Here is a 19,183-nt window from a genome sequence, read left to right as displayed (position 1 = left end):
AGTGTAAGGCAATTACCCCTTCCGAGAACTATTTGCCCAGTCAAAGACTTTATTTATAGCTGTTACACCTTCTTCTCTCATTGCTACAACATCTCCACCAGTCATTATTGCATAGTTCATTCCACAATGCTGAGCTAATCTCTGGAATTAAAAAAAAGAAAAATAATACTAAAAGAAATTCTAAAATCACTGATTAATCAACATTAAAAATGTAAAACTTAAGATTTCTCTGCCAAATAGGAAACTTCATTTAATTAATTCTAAGATTTATAATTAATAAATTATAAGAGGAAAATGTCTGGAATTTTTTTTTCTCCAATACAAAATACTTTTTCTTCTTCATAATTGCCAATTTATGAAAGATTTAAAAAATGAAAGAAAAAAAAATTGGAGAAAAATATCACACAATAATATTTTCTAATTCTTTAAAAAAACTTTATAAAATTAAAAAAATTTATGTAATGAAGAATTTAGAATGCTGATAGCTGAACAGAAGAATTATGAATAAAAATGTATTCATAATTCTCTTTAATTTTTATTTTTTTGTGTGTGTGTGTGGATATTTTCAGATATTTACATAACAGTAAAAAAGGTAAGTTTCATTTGGAAATAATGATTAAAATAGGAAAATGAAATTGAAGTTTAAAATTATAGTAATTGCGGGAAGAGGTGCAAAACCCAGTTGGGGATTTTTATCCATTTTTTCCTTAATTAACATGTTAATAGTTATCAGCAATAGTTTGTTTGAACTAAATTTATGAGGTTTCGTATTTATGTAGAAACTAATGCAATTTTATCATTACTAACTAAGAAATTATTGAAAAGAGTATTAAAAATAAAGGTAAAATTGATAGAAAAAATTGTGATGTCTGACAACACACAAGCAACACATACATAATGAATAAGAGCAATTATTTTTAATTTTTTTTAAAAATCAGTTGTAACATATTGCCATTTGTTAAAATTAAGCTGTGTTCAGGGATGAGTTTGGTAAAAATAAAAAAATAAAATCAAAAATATTATGTGCAAAACACTTTTTAAATAATCAAAAATGCCTGATAATAATTAAATAATAATTTTTAAATATAATTTTAATAATTTTTAAATAATTAAAAATATTCTTAGAATATTATCAATGTTACAATAAAAATATCAATGTGTGATTTTTTTCTTTCCCTTTTAAATATGATTCTTGATGTGAGACTTTAAAAATGTGTAAATAAGAATCTTTATGTGAAATTTTTAAATCGTTCGAATATGAATTGAGATGTGTAATTTTACATTAAGTGAATATGAATCTTGATCTGAGATTTTTAAATCATATTCATAAAAATCCCAAAATGAGGTTTTTAATTCATGTGAATATGAATAGCGATGTTTGATTTTAAACTGCGTGAATACAGATCCCAATATTTTTATATCCTTGGATATGATTCCTGATGTGTGATTTTAATCATGTAAGCATAATTTTAAATTGTGTGTTTAGGTAAACAGGAAAAAAGGCGAAAAACAAACAATTTCTCGAAATTCCAAAATGCGGAACTTAACGCACAATTTTTCTTTTTATTCTATTGTAAAATGCAGAAAAAAAATCATCTCTGTATGTTCCTTTCGTGCAAAAATACTTACTTTAACGAATAAAGTTTTTCCTGTTCCGGGTGGACCAAAGAGCAATAGATTCTTATACATTCCTTTGTTTTTTCTTGTGTTACTTGTAGCAATAGTTATCTGACTGAGTCTTTCTTCCAAGGCAGGCTAGAAACACATGCAAAATGCTATTTAATTTGATTAGTATAAATTATTAATAATAAATTATAGAATCTATTTTTTACATAAAAGTAAGCATATTTAAAGATATAAAAATTATCAATTCATTTAACACTAGTGGTTCGGAAATATTTCAAGTTGCTTCCCAAGTATAATTTTAGCAATTAAATACATTAATTATAATTTTATAATAAATTACAACTAAATAAATTTTAAGACACAAGTGACAAAATAAGCAATTAATAACTTTGATCTCAATATACACGACGTTAGGACCAGTAAGCAATGCTGATATGGCAACATTGGTCTGTTAAGGGTTTAATATGAAAGCTAGAGACGTTTTGTAATAATATGAAAGAATTTTAGAGAAATATGTAAATGAATTTTAAAAAGTTGTCCTTCCATTTTGTTAAGAAATAGGAATTAATTAATTTTAACTCAAATGTTCACAATTTTACAAAAATCAGGGGGTCAACTTATACACTTGCAGTAAAGTCGAAGATTCATTTATCATGCGATATTGATGCATTATAAGAAATGAATTAAAAAGGAACAACTCTGTATCTATTTATTTTTTTCGAAAACTATTTTTAATTTGTTCCATACAATTAACTTTGCTTTTCTTGCATCAAAATTTCTTTACATATAAACTTTTTTTCAATAAAACACTTTAAATCATCTTTAGAAAAAAAAATTAGGGATAAGAAAAGATACTTTTTTTGAGAGTATATTAAAAACAATAAATGTAATATGAAAACTTTTGAAACATACCGCAAAGCAACAACTTAGAGCTTTCAGAACATCATCAACATTGGATACGATAACATTAGCAGTGTCATACAAAAAATCATCTTTACCCCCATTGAAAAAATTCAAAATTCTACACTTCGCAAAATATTTTACATTTGATTTCACATTTTGCTGTGAGTCTCTGTATCATTAGACACATGACATCTAAAGGAGCAGCACAGAAATTTTTTGTTATTGAGAAATGTTTTTATCTCAAAAATTTTTTTTAAACTTAAAAATTTTGTTTCACACTTTTTAATTTTTAGAAAGAGAATATTAAGGATCGACAAGAGAAAGAGAATTAGGGGAGAGAGAGAAACTTCCCTCTTTGAAATGTGCTGTTTCTTGTTTCCATAGCAACAGACAGTCCAAGACTTAGTGACCAGGGGAGTTCTTTCAACAGACAAACTATACCTTACCTTCATTTTGATATATTTTCTCTTTTATAATTACTATTATGTAATCAAATTTCAAAAAAATTTAAACAATTCACGTTATTGCAAAACAAACCTAGTCATTTTTAATATATTGTGGAATGTTCTCATGCTATAATAGTTTATCATCTACTTACACTAAGGATGACACCTTGCAAAACATCTTTAGGCTTATTTGAAAGACGCTTCGTTGTCTTCACAGGATGTTTTAAAGCTTCTAGTAAACTAAAGCGTGAAGTCTCTTGTACTAAAGATGGTTTTCCAAGATGTGCTTCAATGTATTTGGCTGCAATACCGGTTCCTCGCTTCACTGAATAATAACCTAAAACCAACAATGTGGCACCAGCAACCTAAAAAGAATTACCAAAAACTTAAAAGACTTGCATCATTTTACTTTTAACACTCATAAAATGAATCGGGAATGATAGCAAATTTCCCAATTAGGAACAAATTTGTTACGCCACCAGTTTTTTGGGGACTTTTGTTTCTTCGTCGAATTTTGTGATAGCTGAAAATAATCTGGATTAAGATATAACACAATTATGACGGTGATGCTAATGGACTTACGGGATAATCAAATACAATAAATGACGCCCACAAGATAGTAGTGGATGTGTATATTTAATGTTGTGATTAGGAATGTTTTCTGTTTGCATAGATGGGAGATTACAGTAATGATGTGTTCAAAAATTGTATTTGTCGATATAAAAATTTCGACAGGAATTTTATAATTACATTTTGGTTTTTGGATTGAATTTTTATTTTTTGCAGAATTAATGTTTTGTTGGGAGTAATTGGGTTTCATAAAGAGATTTTTAGCTCAAGTTGTTTCTTAATTTCAGTTTGTATATTGGTTTTGATTTTTTTAAGGTCGTTATTGACTGCATAGGCAATGATTAGAAGTTCAATAAAGATGGAGTAGATTAAAAAGTTTTTGTAAGAATAAGAGGGATAAATTTAATGTTTTTGTTAAAATTAAGGTTAGTGGAAATAGGGCGATTTTTCCAATAAATTATGATGTCTATTTTTTAGTTAATTTTGTGTGATATTGAAAATTTTTGATTGCTATTATCAATGATAATGTTGTTGCTTAGAAGATTTTTAAAAAAGATTTGTGAAAGTGGAATACTCTTTACCTTCAAGTGAGTTCTTATATATTTTCTGGTGAGCAGTAACATAATTGTTGCCTATGATTCAATATATATCTGCAGTACTTTTCATTTTGTGTAAAGAATATGACTGAAAAAGAGGTTAAATTTTAATTTAATAATTACTTATTTTTTAAGGTTAAGTGCCGCAGCCTGATATACTCAACACTGATGTTTTTTTAGGCTAAAGTACCAGTGTCCATTATACATTTGCTCTGTATACCCTACACTAGACCTGAAAATAATCATTCACCACCCGCCATGAGGCAAGTCAACAAAAAATGGCAACTTTCAAATAAACATGCAGTTACTTTTCAAGTTTTTTCTTCTCCTTTTTGAAAATTCTTTAATGATAAAAACATCAATTCAGAAAGATAACAGAGTTTTCATTTAGATGACCAATACCTACATTTAAAATTTTTGATCCTTCAGAATCATGTGGGAAGAAAGTTTCTTAGCAATTCACATGTTTGAAAGTCATAATGTATACATTAAGGCCCTTTCTACGCTGAGAGACAAGTCAAATTGAAGGAGCTATGGGTGGGAGAATGGGAGGAATAGGCGTGGACATTAGTGGACATAGGGGGTGGAGATATACTGAGCGACCATGGAAGTCCGGGTTACATTTTTTGGCAAAACTCAATATTTAAAGGGTGCGCCAAAAATAGATCACGCAACTATACTTATTACTTTTTTACTATTTTTGGTGTATAAAACGGAGGTAGTGTCCTTGTTACTCCTCTTATTTATTTAATTATTTTTCCACCATTCATCATTCCAAATATTGGTAATATCAAATAAAATTTAAAATAATGTATGACACTGTTTTTTATTCTTTCATATTAGGAATGCTTTAAAACATTTACTCTGCTCTAGAAAAAGATTTATATTATAAATATTAATAGTCTAACTAACAATAATTTTGTATAAATTGTTTTGGGTCTTTCAATCTTCTTTCTGCGTATCCCCAACAGTAAATAAATATTACAGCCTCGATATCATTTTGAATTATCTTTCACGCACGTAACTATGTAATATAGCGTGTATATAGTCATTACATCTCCGAATATTTCAGACCATATTTTACTTAAGAATTAAAGTGCGCAAGGGTTTTACCAAACCGGGCACAACTAACTTGATCCTAAAGGTATATTCAAAGGTTTATTCTATATTTCTGATGTTATTGAAAAATGTGAGAACTTATTTTTCATGATTCACGACGAATAAATCTTAATGTCTTTTTCTACATTCTCTTGGAGTTTCAAATAGATTTTAACTTGCAGTTTCAATAGATCTAAAAGAATACAACTGAAAAATTAAATTATAAACTTTCAAAAATTTAATGCATTTTAATAGATACAAATGTTTTATTTAAAAAAAAAAAGTAAGTAACTTTAAAATAACAAAGTAGTCATTTAAGGATTAAAAGAAAATACAACAGGTTACGAAGGTTAGTTTGTTCCAATGCTGGATTCAGGAGTATATAATCCAGGTGTTCCATTGAATTCGGTTGTATTGTTATAGATTAATCAGTTTCGAAATGATAAGAGACTTTAAAAGTTATAACTAATTAAAATAAGTCTAACATTAATTTTATAAAAAAATTGCTGTATAATTTCTGATTAAAAGACGTATTTACAAACTAATTTAATCTAGCATGATAAACTTAATATTAGTCGATTCTTCACTACTTGTGAAAATATTGAATGTCTGTTATATAAATTGAAGACAAATCGTTGCGCGTAGTAAATGGCATATAAATATTTTCTGCGTGCTCATTTAAAATTTCTTCAAATTTATAATCTTTATAGTAAGAAATGTACTCAGAATATTTAAAAATATGAATATGTAATCAAAATATTTGGAAATCCTTAGTAGTTTAAAGTTATTGTATGAAAAAAGGATTTACCAGAAATTAAATGCTTATTAGAAAACTAAGCAGCGGTATTAGTTTATCGACATTTCAGTTGCTGATAGATATAATTCCATTTTTTATGGAAGATTCCGATAAAACAAATACATTGAAATGTTTATATATATATATATATATATATATATATATATATATATATATATATATATATATATATATATATAGGTCGTCAAAATAATCGAAACAATCCAATACCAACGTATTTTTTCATATTTCTCAAGGAATACTTAGAAAATTATTTTAGAGCTTTTGAAGTGTTAAAGTCATGCGTTTTTTCCTATGTATTACTGAAGTTTAAAGCATTTAGAGATTTGAGGGACCGGTAGAAAATTAAGAACCAAAAATAATGTTTCTGAATACCTTATTCGAAAACAATAAGCGAAAAGCTTGTGAATCATGTCAATAACGTTGATTATCATATGAAATAACAATCGTATACATACTAATATAATTGAACTTGTGTTATAAAACAATTTGATTTTTTTATATTTTAAAAGTTGTTTAGCATTCAGTTATTATGCATCAGAAAGTCTTATTTTAGTTTTATTATACATAAAAGCTAAGCAAGCGAGGCATCTTAGTTCATAGTAGTCCACCATCTCATTCATCATAGTAGGCTTTGCTTTGAAAAATCGTCTTCTCCCCTATATCAGTCCCTGCGAGTACAACTACACATTTGAATAGCCAGAAAAACCGGTTTTATGCATATACCCCATAGTAACAGGAAGAAATGGATACAGTTTCTTGTTTTTCTTATATTCATTATTTAGCTTATTTACTTTCTTTTTTTTCAGTTTTTGTTTCTTACTGTTTACGCTGTTTCGAAAATATAAAGTAAACGCGCGACGGAGGCGAGATGCGAATACATGGAGGGGGGGGGATAAGGATTGTATACAGCTGAAAATTGTATTTGTATAAATTATTTATTTCCGAAATCTTATCAATAATGATTTATTATATTTTGCTATTTTCTTTAAAAAAACTGGCAACTGTCAGGAAAAAAATTAAGATCATAAGGAATAAAATAAGATTTCACTATTTGTGATTACAAAATATTCATAAACATTTATTTTTTTCGGATAAAAAAACTGTCCCGTATCTTTATTAAAACTGTCCGAAAATATATTGATATTTATGGATTAAAAATACGAAATGATTTTCTTACCGGTTTCCAATATTTCCATTTTGTTTTTTATTTTCTCCCTTCTTTTACTTCTTTTTTTTTTTTTTTTTAATAATTGTCGTTGAACAGCCAACCCAATTTCCAGTTTATGACTACCAACTCCGTAGCCTTGTATTTTTGAACACAATCCAGAAGACAAAGTAACTCTTCAATCAAGTATTGGGAGAAAATTTGCCTTCGTGGAGAACGTTTTGAGAGAACTAACACGTCTTTGCGTTAGGTGGACATGAAAACCACGAAAACCTACCACGGATAGTCTGACGGATCCATGATCCGTCTGACACTGAGGATATTTTTTGTTAGCATTGCGCTCGGTGTGAGCCGTGGGCGGATTTCGTATGACTAACTATCACTTGGATTCGAAATCACCTCATTTGGAGGAGAGCACTCTATCCCCTGAGCAACCACGGCTCTTCCATTTTGATATGTATGTTACCGGCAAAGTTTGAAAGTCAACATTCTGTGGAATGTCAAGGCGTTGTTATACCTAAACTAGCCAGTGCCTGAAAGGACTCTTATTTCTCACATTTTCTAAGCATTCAATGTAATGAAATACCTGCAAAGTATAAAATATGCCTATGATTCGTTTCGAATGTAATGAAATGTAATTCAAACGTCTTTGAAGCTTACCATATCAGAGCAAGTAGATTAATTTTAATTTCTTCATTTGTATATGAAAATTTTGTTTCCCTTTATATGGCATGGATTGTACAAGGCATAAATTTTGTTTTATCCAACTTTCATTTTCTCTACGCATCTTGAATACATTTATTTAATGGCAGTATTTAATAAATGTTATTTTTTATTATTTTTTTCTCTCTCTCATTATTTTTTGCGTATAACATTTTAATTATTGAGGAATGCGCAGGATTTACATAGTAGCCTTATCATGATCTTTTTTCTTACTTTGCCTAAATATCATTTGTCATTCTATAGAATGCCTAGCTATTACATATAGTGTCTAGGGAAAATATGTAATAATTCTCATATTTCATGCTTGGAGAAAAAAAAAAAAACCCTGACATTCCATGCAATGTCATGGAATGCTGGTGTCTTATACTTTACCCCGGTAACAAATGTATTATTTATTGAATGTATTATTTATTATTTATAAGAAAATTTATTATTTATTGAAGGGGTAAATCATGTGTTATTTTCTGAATATAAATTCATGTATCTAGTTTCAAAACTTAAATTTAAAATTATTAAATAATGTAATTTCCCATTCCATCGAAATTGGATTATTCCATTCAATTTCCCATAAGAAAATGTATATTTTTTTTTATTTTTTTTTTTGCGAGTTTGCCGTTTTGCTATTAAAATTGCGAATAATAAAAAAAATTAATAACAGTACATATTTTTACTTTTCAGAAGAAAATAATGTTTACTATTTGTTGAAATAAAAAAAAAGTTGTATTTTGATAATAACCTGAAAGTTGCAAAAATCGCACAATCAATTTATTCCAAATAAAGCTTCACATAACTTTCCCTCTGAATTCCTGTTTTTAATGTATGGGCAAATGTATATTTTGCAAACTCGATTTAAATAAAATTTATTGAGAGTAAATCAGAAAATTTCACAGTTAATGTTTTTAAATTTGTGAAATTTTTTACCGATAACTCAAAAATAATTTATTAAAAACTTTTGCAAATTTTCCGATTTGTAGATTTCTATAATTTAATGAAAGAAATACAGAATCATTCATTCAGGGGAAGGGGGTTGATTATGAGACGGACGCACTGCCTAGTTCGGTATCGAAGCTCGGTGAGGGGTTACTAACTGCTGACTAAATAATAATAATAAAGTATAGTGTCTTTCTATTTGTATAATACCAGATTTCAATGCATACCCTTAATATTAATTCTTATCTTTCATTTCTGAACTTTAAGAATCGAAGGAAACATCAAAGACGTAAAGCGTTTTCCAAAATAAAATTCGCAAAACATTAAGAAATTTCTACAAGTAAGGAAAATTACTTATTCCACCAGTAAGGAGAGGTTAAATTTTGGCTACTTTCTTTCGAATGAACCGCCATTCCTTAAACCAATCAATTACCAGTTCTTTCCGAGGGGACTAAGGGGTTGCTTTTTTTTCTCTTCGCATAATTAGGTAAATAGACGCCTTCGTTGTAGATGGCAGCACAATAACTCAGATAGCTTAGATTTAAAGTTCAAATTTCGGCGCAATTTTTCTTCGTCCAATTTCAAAATATTTCTAGTTTTTTTTTTTTTAAATGAAAGATAAGAATATAATCTTAATTTACACGGATTAAGAATTCGATGAGAGAAAAACTACTATCGATAAAAATTGTTTGAAGTTGGATTGAGTTTTCTGAATTTAAAAAATAGTAAAAAAAAAAAAATTTTTTTTAATTTCCTCCACATTAATTAAGATATTTTTATTTTCTTTCATTTTCAAAAAACAGAATGCTATTATCTTGAAAATTGACGATTTTATGTAAGGCTGAACTGTCCATAGAATAACATGGGGGTTGCTTTTCTCCCGATCGAGCGAGCGAACGGCCTTAAGTGTAATTTGCCGCCCAAAAAATATTTTTAAATAAAGTTCGTTACAATCAGTAGGTTGAACAAAGCAAAAACTTCGCCATATAATTAGAATATTTTTATTGTTGAATTTTTTATAGCCATACATAACATGAATTTATTTTTCTAAAAATATATTTCAAACCAAGTAAAAAAAAAAGTTTGCAAAAAGTGTTTACTAATATAAAAGGACCTATCAATCTCACTACTAATACCGACTCATTACGACTCGATCTCACTACTCACCAACTAATTAGGCTTGAAGAAAAAGTGGTTGCTAAGTTATCAGAGTCTGCTGACTACTAACTGAAAATTTAAATTTTCAGGTCTACCTTACACAGATGTTTTTTAAGGTTAAGTTCATTGCATGGCACGTTCCACACTATTGCTTAAAATTTATTATAATACAGGTGAACTTTGAATTTCACAGTGTGTGTTCACACACATTTGATTTCCTTCAGGCACAGGGTGCATAATGAAACAGTTGCCGGGGGGCTAAAATTTCTTATAGCTCTACAACTATATGCATGTTTTGGACTAAAAATGAATCCTGAATTTGATTACAATATTTAATTCTGTTTTAGGCATGTGACTAAATCAGCGTCAATAAAAATGTGCCACATGTGGTTTGCAATTAACAAATCAGTTCTGAAGAAATAAGGTACTTCAAACAGTTTTGTACGATTTGCGGATGGTTTAAAGTCGAAGACATTGAACTTTTTTTTTCAATTTTTGATTAGTTAGTTAAGTCTTAGAATGAAATTCTGTGGAAAAATGATACACCTGCCTAATAAATGTAAAAAAAAAAAAATCTACTTATAAGCAGTACCTTAAACAGAAAATAATCCTATTGATTAAAAAAAAACACTATGAAATAAAGAATAACACTTACTGATGTTGTAACTTTACTCCAATCACTGAGAAATGCATTGAATCCAACACCCAAAATAGATCCAGCTGTTCTAGAAAAGAATAATTTATGACAAATGTGTGTCACCAAAACTGATTAAAGAGCAAAATTAGTGGTTGCCACTTTTCACTGAGAAGAAAAATTTAAAAAGAATTTAAAAAATTTTTTTAAAGAATTAATCACGCAAAGTCAAATAACAATTAGATATAGTTCAAAAAACTTATGTGACAATCAAATTTTAAGATGAAAAATTTATTTCTGTAAAGAATGAGATGTATTTTTTAACAATTTTAAATTCATTCCATATTAAAATTATATTGAAAATACAATTTACAACAGTGACAAATTATTTAGCTTTAACAAATTCCAAGTTTTTAAAAAGGGATGCCATGTAAAAGAGGAAAAAAGGCCTGTTGGCCAGTTTTTTTACCTCTAGTGACCAGTGTACTGTAAAGAAAACAAAGTGTGTAAAAATGGTAGTTACTTGAGTGATTCGAGGACAGTTGTACGACTTTCTGAAGCTTTCACTCTTATTCGTTCCAAGTAAAGATCTTGGTTTTCACGTTCAATTTTTCCTTTTGCTCTCATTTCAGCCTCTATTCTTTTCATTTCACTTTTATGTCTCACATCCATTTCTTTCTCTAGGGTAGCTAAAAAATTAATAGAACTAACTCTTAACAGATATGCTAAATGAAACGATAGGGAAATAGCAAAATTGAATTATTTTATTTTTTAGATTAATGTAGTAAGGCACAATCAGTAAACATTGATGGAGAAGCTATAAAAGCATAACTAAGACATTTAAAAAAAAAAAATCAAGAAAATTAAAAATGGAGTTGAAATGGATTTATTGGTCACAATAGGGATGGCAAGTTTTTTCAGAAGTGGACAAAATAGAAATAAAAAAAGGTAAAATGAGCATTTCAGGGTGCATAGCCAAATTATTCAACAATAAATAAGCACCTTTTAAGCACTTTAAAATATCATAATTAGGCAGGGTGGGAAAGTTTCTGACAATTGACGGTTTTATCTGGTTTTAACCGGTCGTGTCAAAAAAACAATTTTTTGACAATTGTCCAAATTTTTGTAAATCGAATGGCGTTTTCATACGCTACAGACTGACGATGCGCCGAAATAGATTGGGGTTGAATTAATCGTGAAAACATTGAATAGAACAATATGAACAGTGTCTTTCTGCACAATTCGTAGCGAAAATCAACATGGTAAAGGAAAAATCTCAATTTGGAAAAGGGAAAATTAAGCACTATTTAAAAACGCCCAATGAAAAAAGCACCTTTAAGGGCTTTTAAAAAACGAAAATCAAAAATAAGCACCTTTAAGCATTTTTTAAAAACGCTATGCACCATGGCATTTGAAGAATTGCAAGCATAATTAATAGTGATGTTCCCCAAATTAAACAATGACTTACGCAAAATAAGTATTTTAGCAAAATAAAATATTAAGTAATAAATAAATATTAAGTAAATAATAAATATTAAGTAAAATAAAAGCAAGAAAAAAACATTTTGAACTACAAATTATACCAACCTCTTCGCATAGCTTCTTGTTTTGCCAGAGACTCCTCCTGTTTTCTGAGATTTTCGTCATTCGCTTTTTGCTTTTAAAATGAAAAAAATAATAAGTGTATTACTTCAAAACCAAAAGACAGACAAAATAAAAAAGGTTAGTAATATTTATTTTGATAAGATATTTTTTAAGTACAGCAGGGTTCCCACCTAATCTCAGAAAAAAAAATCCCGACTTTTTCAGGTACTTTAGAAAAATTTAATAAATGCAAATCCAGACCATATTTTTTCTATATCATGCAATTTTTCATTAGAAAACTTTTGCATATATATATGTATGAATAATCATGGTAAATTTTGGTATCTGATATAAAAAAGCAGGCTTGTGGTTTTCATAATTTTACTCAATGCAAAAAAAATTGGTTTTTCAAAAATACTCACCTGAAAAAGAACTTGAAAAAACTCAGGCTTGTTTTTTTTTTAATTCTATTTTATTAGTAACAAATCAATATTAGTCATTAAGTTTCTCTTTATGATAGAATAGAATATGAACTACATAGATTGAAACATTCATAATTTCCATCACTTCTACATTCTATCATGCTTAAATTTTTAATCAGCTTTTCCAAATATTTTCTTTTGCAATTTCTAATTTTAGAATCAAAATCGCTAAGGTATACTCACAAAATTTTGAGATACTAATTTCAAATTATAATTGATACTATCATTATAACAAGATGCAATATATAATACTTTTAGAATGAGAATTCAATGAAGTTACAAATCTATTTATATATAATTTAAAATACCATTTTTCGTGATTTGAAACTTTTGTTACGCACGATTTCAAATGAATTTTTATGAAAAAAAATACCTAAATTAACACAAATTAATAATGCTTATTAGTTTCTCAAGCCTTACTCTAATTAACTTCGAAAAAGCCAAAATATCTGGGGAAAAAAGTTCAATCTTATAAAAAAAAAATTTTAAAAAGATTTTTTTAACCCTAAGCATGGTAAAATTGGAACCAATTAGAGTAAAAATCGTATTTCTGACTTAAGCTTTTGCAAAGGAGTTCATAGTCTTAGTTGAAGTGTAAAAATTAAACATAAATTCTTTTTCTCTTATGTAGAGAGTATATGAGAAATAATATGAGAAATATGATTAATAAATAACATAATATGTAATAATTATGAAATCGTAAATAAATATGAGAAATTTTACCTGCTGTGTTAATTGATCTTCATATCGTTTTCTAGATAATTGATCTTGGTATTGTGCTCTCTATAAAAAATATATATACGTATATATCAAGTAAACACAGCTCAAATAAAAAATAATAATAATTGAATCAAAATTAGCATGTCCTAAATTGCAATGATTTTATTTTTCCAAGTTTGATATCAAAATGGTATATTCAGTGATTATAATAGTGGCGATCAATGAAATTAATTAATTTGTGTATAATCTATTAAGTGTAAAGACAAACTAAGATATAATTTTTTTTATATTAAATATGAAATGAAGAATAAATTGATATCAGAAAACAAAACAATTATTAATTACTCGTTACAGAAAAAATCTTCCTCCATTATTTATAAATACAAACTACATAATAAAGGTTTTAAAAGTACTCTTATTTAAATAGACAAACTTAATAAGCCTGATAGAAATATATTTATTAAACAGCAACTTATTTTGTGTAGAGCTAAAAAATATTTTTAATATAAAAGTTTAACAAAATTTTTTATCAACTAATCTTTCTTCTGTTGTTTAGGAATCAAACAATAATTTACTAACATTTTCCACTCATTATTTCTAATTATGAAATCCGTAATCTTCAATAAAATAAGGATTTAAAAAGACTACACATTCTTAATTAAGAATATATTAATAAATTATACTGCTTAAGTAGCATTTTTAACTCAAATCAATGGTTTAAAAAAAATCAGGTGATTTAAAACAATTTTTAAAAAAAGGAGTTACTTTAAATCAATTATTTTAAAAAAAATCACATGATTTAAATCTTCCCAATCCTGGACTTAATTATTTATAATATTGATAAAAATAATTTTTAAATAAAATATCATGACATCACACGGAAATTATCAACAGCATAGTTTGAATAGCTAGTGGTTATACATTTATTTAAATAGTTTAAAACTTAAAACGATTTGAACTTGTAATACAAGGCTCATCTCACAGATCTGATATTTCAGCAAATATTACCATTTTTCTAATTATTAGGTATAGAGATCAAAGAAAATAAACATAAAAGTAAAGCATTAAAAGAATTTAACAACAGAAAAAAAAATTGAGCTAAATTATGTTTAATACCGCTTGATTGTGCTTAGTTTCTTCTGCGATAGTTTTTCTCCTTTCTTCTTGTTGAACACGAATTTGTTCAGATTTAGAGTTTTCAATCAGAGCTTCATATTCCTTAATTTTTGTCTGCTTTTCTAACTGCAAATTCACTTCCTGCATCTTTGCTAAGTCTAAATACTGCTTTGCATTAGCTAGATGAAGAGAATAAATTAAAAATTAAGATAGAAAATCTGATTACATAATAACAAAGTTGATAAAGATTTTTAAAAAAACTACTAATAAACATATTTTTAAAACTTTTACTTATATTTTTAAAACTTTTACAGATTTACTTAGCTAAATAATGATCCCCTAATTTTTTATTTGCGAAAAAAAAAAAGAAAAAAACTTTAGATATGGCCAGGGATACTAGAAGTACACATTAAAAGGGGTGATTGTGAGCCCAAGTCAAAATTCCGGAAATTTCTTGAGTTCAAAAAAAAAAAAAAAAAAAAAAAAAAAAAAAACAGTTTCAATTGAAAAATTTGAAAAAAATTTAAACAAGGTTTTTTTCCTTTTTCTCAGTATTTCTTAGTTTACTTAAAATATATTTAAAATTTTACACATACCTCTACCATTTACACATATCTATGATGACCTGGAGAAGTAATTAAAATTTACAAATATGTCTTTCTTTCTTGAGTTTATGATTATAACAACTGTTTACTGATAAAAAATGAATATTAATCACGAATATAAGCTTATAAAGTATCTCTCTTGCTCTCCCTTACAAACAAATAAAATAAACTGTGTTTTTAAGTTCCACCTTTGAAAATTTGATTTCCGGAAACTTCCGGATCACTGTTAGCAAAAATTCCAGAAATCCGGATTTTTTCCGGAGCACAATCAGCCCATGCATTAAACACTTTGATTTTTAATGAGTACAACTACCAGCAATCAAGTAATTTTTGGAGAGAATTCATACAAAATTTTAATAAAACTCAAAATATTGCAAGAAGTCCTAAATTAAAAAAAAAAATTTGATTGCAATTTGCTGTTTAGTTTTTATAAATTCTTTAGATTATGATGATTATTTTCTTTTTAAAATAAGCATTTGAAGTTATATTCATTTTCATTTAAAGACACTTTGTTTTCTAAAGCTGATTTTCTTAAGCACATATATTAAGTAGCGTCTGGAAAAAAATAAATCTCACTAACAAGTTGTAACATTTTGAGTATTTGTACTTTTAATATTGCATGGGTTTTTGTGACACAGAGTAAAAAAAAATAAAAACGAAAATTTGCAAAAACTCAAGATCAAAATATCAATTTATATACCATACAGAGTTCTTACTAGGAACGCAAAAGGGTAGAGTGCTTCACCACAGAAAAGGGCACTTCGAGTTTTAAAAGGGCACTCACTTAACACCGAAAAAAGTTATAAAAACGTGTAATATCATGTGAATTTGATAATCAAAAATTTTTAAGTTACTGTCTCATACTATTTAATACATGCATATTTGAAAAAGTAATTTCCACTCATTCTCTAAATGAAAGATTCCTCTTTTTCTATTGCCTTCAGGGTTCTAATCAAAAACTTGTTTTGCTATGAATTTTATCAGGTTATTGTGGAATATGATTAATCCACTTCCATTTTTTTAATCTATAGATCTATCCATTTTTGTTTTGCTTTTCTAAGGATTTCTGCATGACAAATTTTATGGAGCCAATTAGTACACAGCATTCTTCATAAACAGTTGTTAATAAATACTTGAAGTTTTTTCATGTTATATTTCGACTGCAGTGCAATGTTACAAATCCATAAAATTGCACAGATTTATACAATATACATGTTTAATAAAATTTTATTAACTAATAAAGAATATCTCACCTATGAGAAAAAAGCTTAACACCAATTTAAGAAGAAAAAAAAAACTTAGTTCACAGAGAGATAACAATACTGAATTTTAAAATTGCACAATTACGAATCCCAATATTGGATTTTAAAAAAGCATAAATACAAATCGCGATATTGGATTTTTTAAATTGCATGAATATGAATTACACTAATGGATATTTAAAGAGCGTGGATACTAATCGTAATGTGCAATTTTTAGATTAGAACGACATGAAAATCTATGTTTCATATTTATATCACATCAATATGAATCACAATAATAAATTTTGGCACAGCTTCAAATATTCAAAATGGAAAAATTTAGCTTATTCAAAATAATCAAATAGGCAAATTTTCCCCAAACGGTAGTAAATTCACATAAATGTAAAAGTATCGTTGACGAGATTTTTGCAAAAGATTCAAAATTTAAACCTTAGATTGCAAAAATTCGTGAACATTTTGTCAGATAAGCTTTTGAATTGCAGAATTCTGCAAACTACTATTCTTGAGATACGCAGAACTCTGTCAAAATTGTGTGCCCTAGCCTTCTCTTAGTTTTGGGGCGGGAAGGATACGAAAAATCTTAAATACGATCACTCCAGATATTTTTCCTACAATGGATTTGTCAAAACTTAATATTTCTTATGATTAATAAACATAAGCTAAAAGCATAGTAATGATGAAAGAACTAGAAAAAAAGCTTAAGAAATTTTAAAGCTATCAATAATAGTTTATAATAATACTATATTATTATAAACTAACAAAATACAGTGAATATTAGTAAAAATTATATAACATATATATATGTGTGTGTGTATATATATATAAATATATATAAGCATATTTAAGTTAGTGTTAACGAAAAATCATCAGTATTCTTAAATAATGTAAGTCTAATTTTTTTCTGTAGGGTTAGCAATTTTAATTTAACTTTTTAAATATAAAGACATCATATAGATATTTAAATACATAGCTGTTATTTAAATATATAGATATTTCAAGTTTTTTTTCTAGTCTGTTCTACTTAGCCTTTAATTATTAAAGTTTGCTTGTGTATTGTTAATCACATACACCAACCATGGCCCTGAAGAACAAAAAAAAAATATATTGTAAAAAGTACCAGAAAATGGGATTCACTTAATAAATTTACCTAATAGTGTGGTTATTATTAAAGATAATCAGATAACAAATCATCAGAGATATGTGGGCTATTGCCAATTATTCCCTTCAGAGATGTTTTTTAAAGGTTAAGGTGAATTGTCCAGTATTCCCTATGCCCAACATCAAATCCAGATAAATATAAACATATTAAATAAATTAATATCAAATCGGATATAATAAATAATCTGAACATTCACAACACCAACAATGTGATTGGTTGACTTTCATGGGTGAATGTCTGTTTTCACCATCATCTGTCTAAGATTTCTTCAAACAATATTAGAACGATTATTTTAACGACGAAAAATATGATATTCTAAATATAGTACGAAAAATGCAACAATAGCTTAAATTTCATCAGAAATAGATTGGAAGAAAAAAAGAATAATGTTGTATAAAAGACTAGGAATTGGTTTCAATCATATCTTTATTTTTAAGGGAAATAAAACATACGAGATTGTTCCAATTCTTTAGCAGCTTTCGCTGCTCTTTCCAAAGCTGAAGAATCAAATCTATAAGACATAGATTTCTTATCATCATTGGAGCCTGAGTTTGATCCTCCATCGCCGGTCCCTTGATTTTCTGGCGGAGATCCACTACCACTGGAAACATTCATAGAACTGAAATCAGGAACAGGATCCCTCTTAACTCCAAACAACCAGCTCATATTCTGTCTTTTAAATGGAAAGTGGAATTTAAATGGAAGCTGGAAACAGAAATTTACTACAACTTAGCTTCAGTTCAATATGCACGTGTGTTGTTGCCGGTGAAGGATGTTGCAATAAACAAATTCACATGATGCCACAGTTCAAATCGTAAAAAGTAAAACAAAAAACTGATCATATTCAAGTCAACTTTTGCGTCATCTAGCGGAAAATTGAAGTAAAAACTTAAGGGAGTCGATTGATCCAAATTTCAAGTCAAGAATAATAACGATTTTGATTATTAAATTAATGAAAATTTGAAATGAAAGAACCATATGTGCAGTGGCGTATCTAGGGTATGGCAACTACAGCGAATACCATGGGTACATTATTTAAAAAAGGCTTCAATATCGATCAATATCAATGTTTTTTTTATTTAAGAATCTTGAAAAAAATGCTTCTTCAAAGCTGATACAGATTTTTTTTTTAAAACAAACATTTAGCACTTAAGAGTATGATTAGAATGCAGAGAAAAAATTTCAAATGATGTCCAAATAAATCTTTACTTTGTTACCCACAAGCAGAGACAAGAAAAATAATTTGTCCCTTCTCTTCATATCACATTACAAGGATGTAGTCATTCTAAGGGGGTAATTACTTGTCAAGGCAATGGATGGAACCTTTTCAAGCACATATATAGCGCTTTGGTAATGACCAGAGGACAAAAAAATTCAAAAACCAAGGGGTTCATGTGCCCTAGTCCAACCTAGAATAATTATTCTGCAGTAAAATGCTTGTTCATTTTCATTTTTATTGACTGTTTATTTTTATCAGCTGCTCAACGACTATTATAAAATAAAAATAAAAAGGAAATATATGTCATAGTATAAAAAATAAATATATATTTATACATTACATTTATATCACCTATATATCACTGCCA

The 19,183-nt window shown here is 27.6% G+C and overlaps 1 protein-coding gene across 1 annotated transcript in view; it reads right to left on the bottom strand.

Moving 5' to 3' along the window:
• Window positions 1-18,431, bottom strand: part of LOC147808628 (ATPase family AAA domain-containing protein 3-like) — a 28,731-nt gene extending 10,300 nt beyond the window's left edge. The window contains exons 1-9 of the mRNA XM_087163477.1: window positions 18,050-18,431; window positions 14,572-14,750; window positions 13,459-13,518; window positions 12,257-12,326; window positions 11,193-11,358; window positions 10,691-10,760; window positions 3,128-3,340; window positions 1,630-1,755; window positions 17-141 (exon numbers count right to left, since the gene is read on the bottom strand). Of these exons, the coding sequence (XP_087019603.1) occupies window positions 17-141; window positions 1,630-1,755; window positions 3,128-3,340; window positions 10,691-10,760; window positions 11,193-11,358; window positions 12,257-12,326; window positions 13,459-13,518; window positions 14,572-14,750; window positions 18,050-18,263 (1,223 nt within the window). The 5' untranslated portion in view covers window positions 18,264-18,431. The remainder of the gene's footprint in view (window positions 1-16; window positions 142-1,629; window positions 1,756-3,127; window positions 3,341-10,690; window positions 10,761-11,192; window positions 11,359-12,256; window positions 12,327-13,458; window positions 13,519-14,571; window positions 14,751-18,049) is intronic.
• Window positions 18,432-19,183: the final 752 nt, after the last annotated feature.

Source organism: Parasteatoda tepidariorum, chromosome 5 (assembly GCF_982258835.1).
Source record: "Parasteatoda tepidariorum strain Cologne lab strain chromosome 5, Ptep-v5.0, whole genome shotgun sequence".
In the NCBI taxonomy this organism is placed as follows: Eukaryota; Metazoa; Arthropoda; class Arachnida; order Araneae; family Theridiidae; genus Parasteatoda; species Parasteatoda tepidariorum.
The sequence above is the reverse complement of the archived record's forward strand: the minus strand, read 5'-3'. Positions and strand labels throughout refer to the sequence as shown.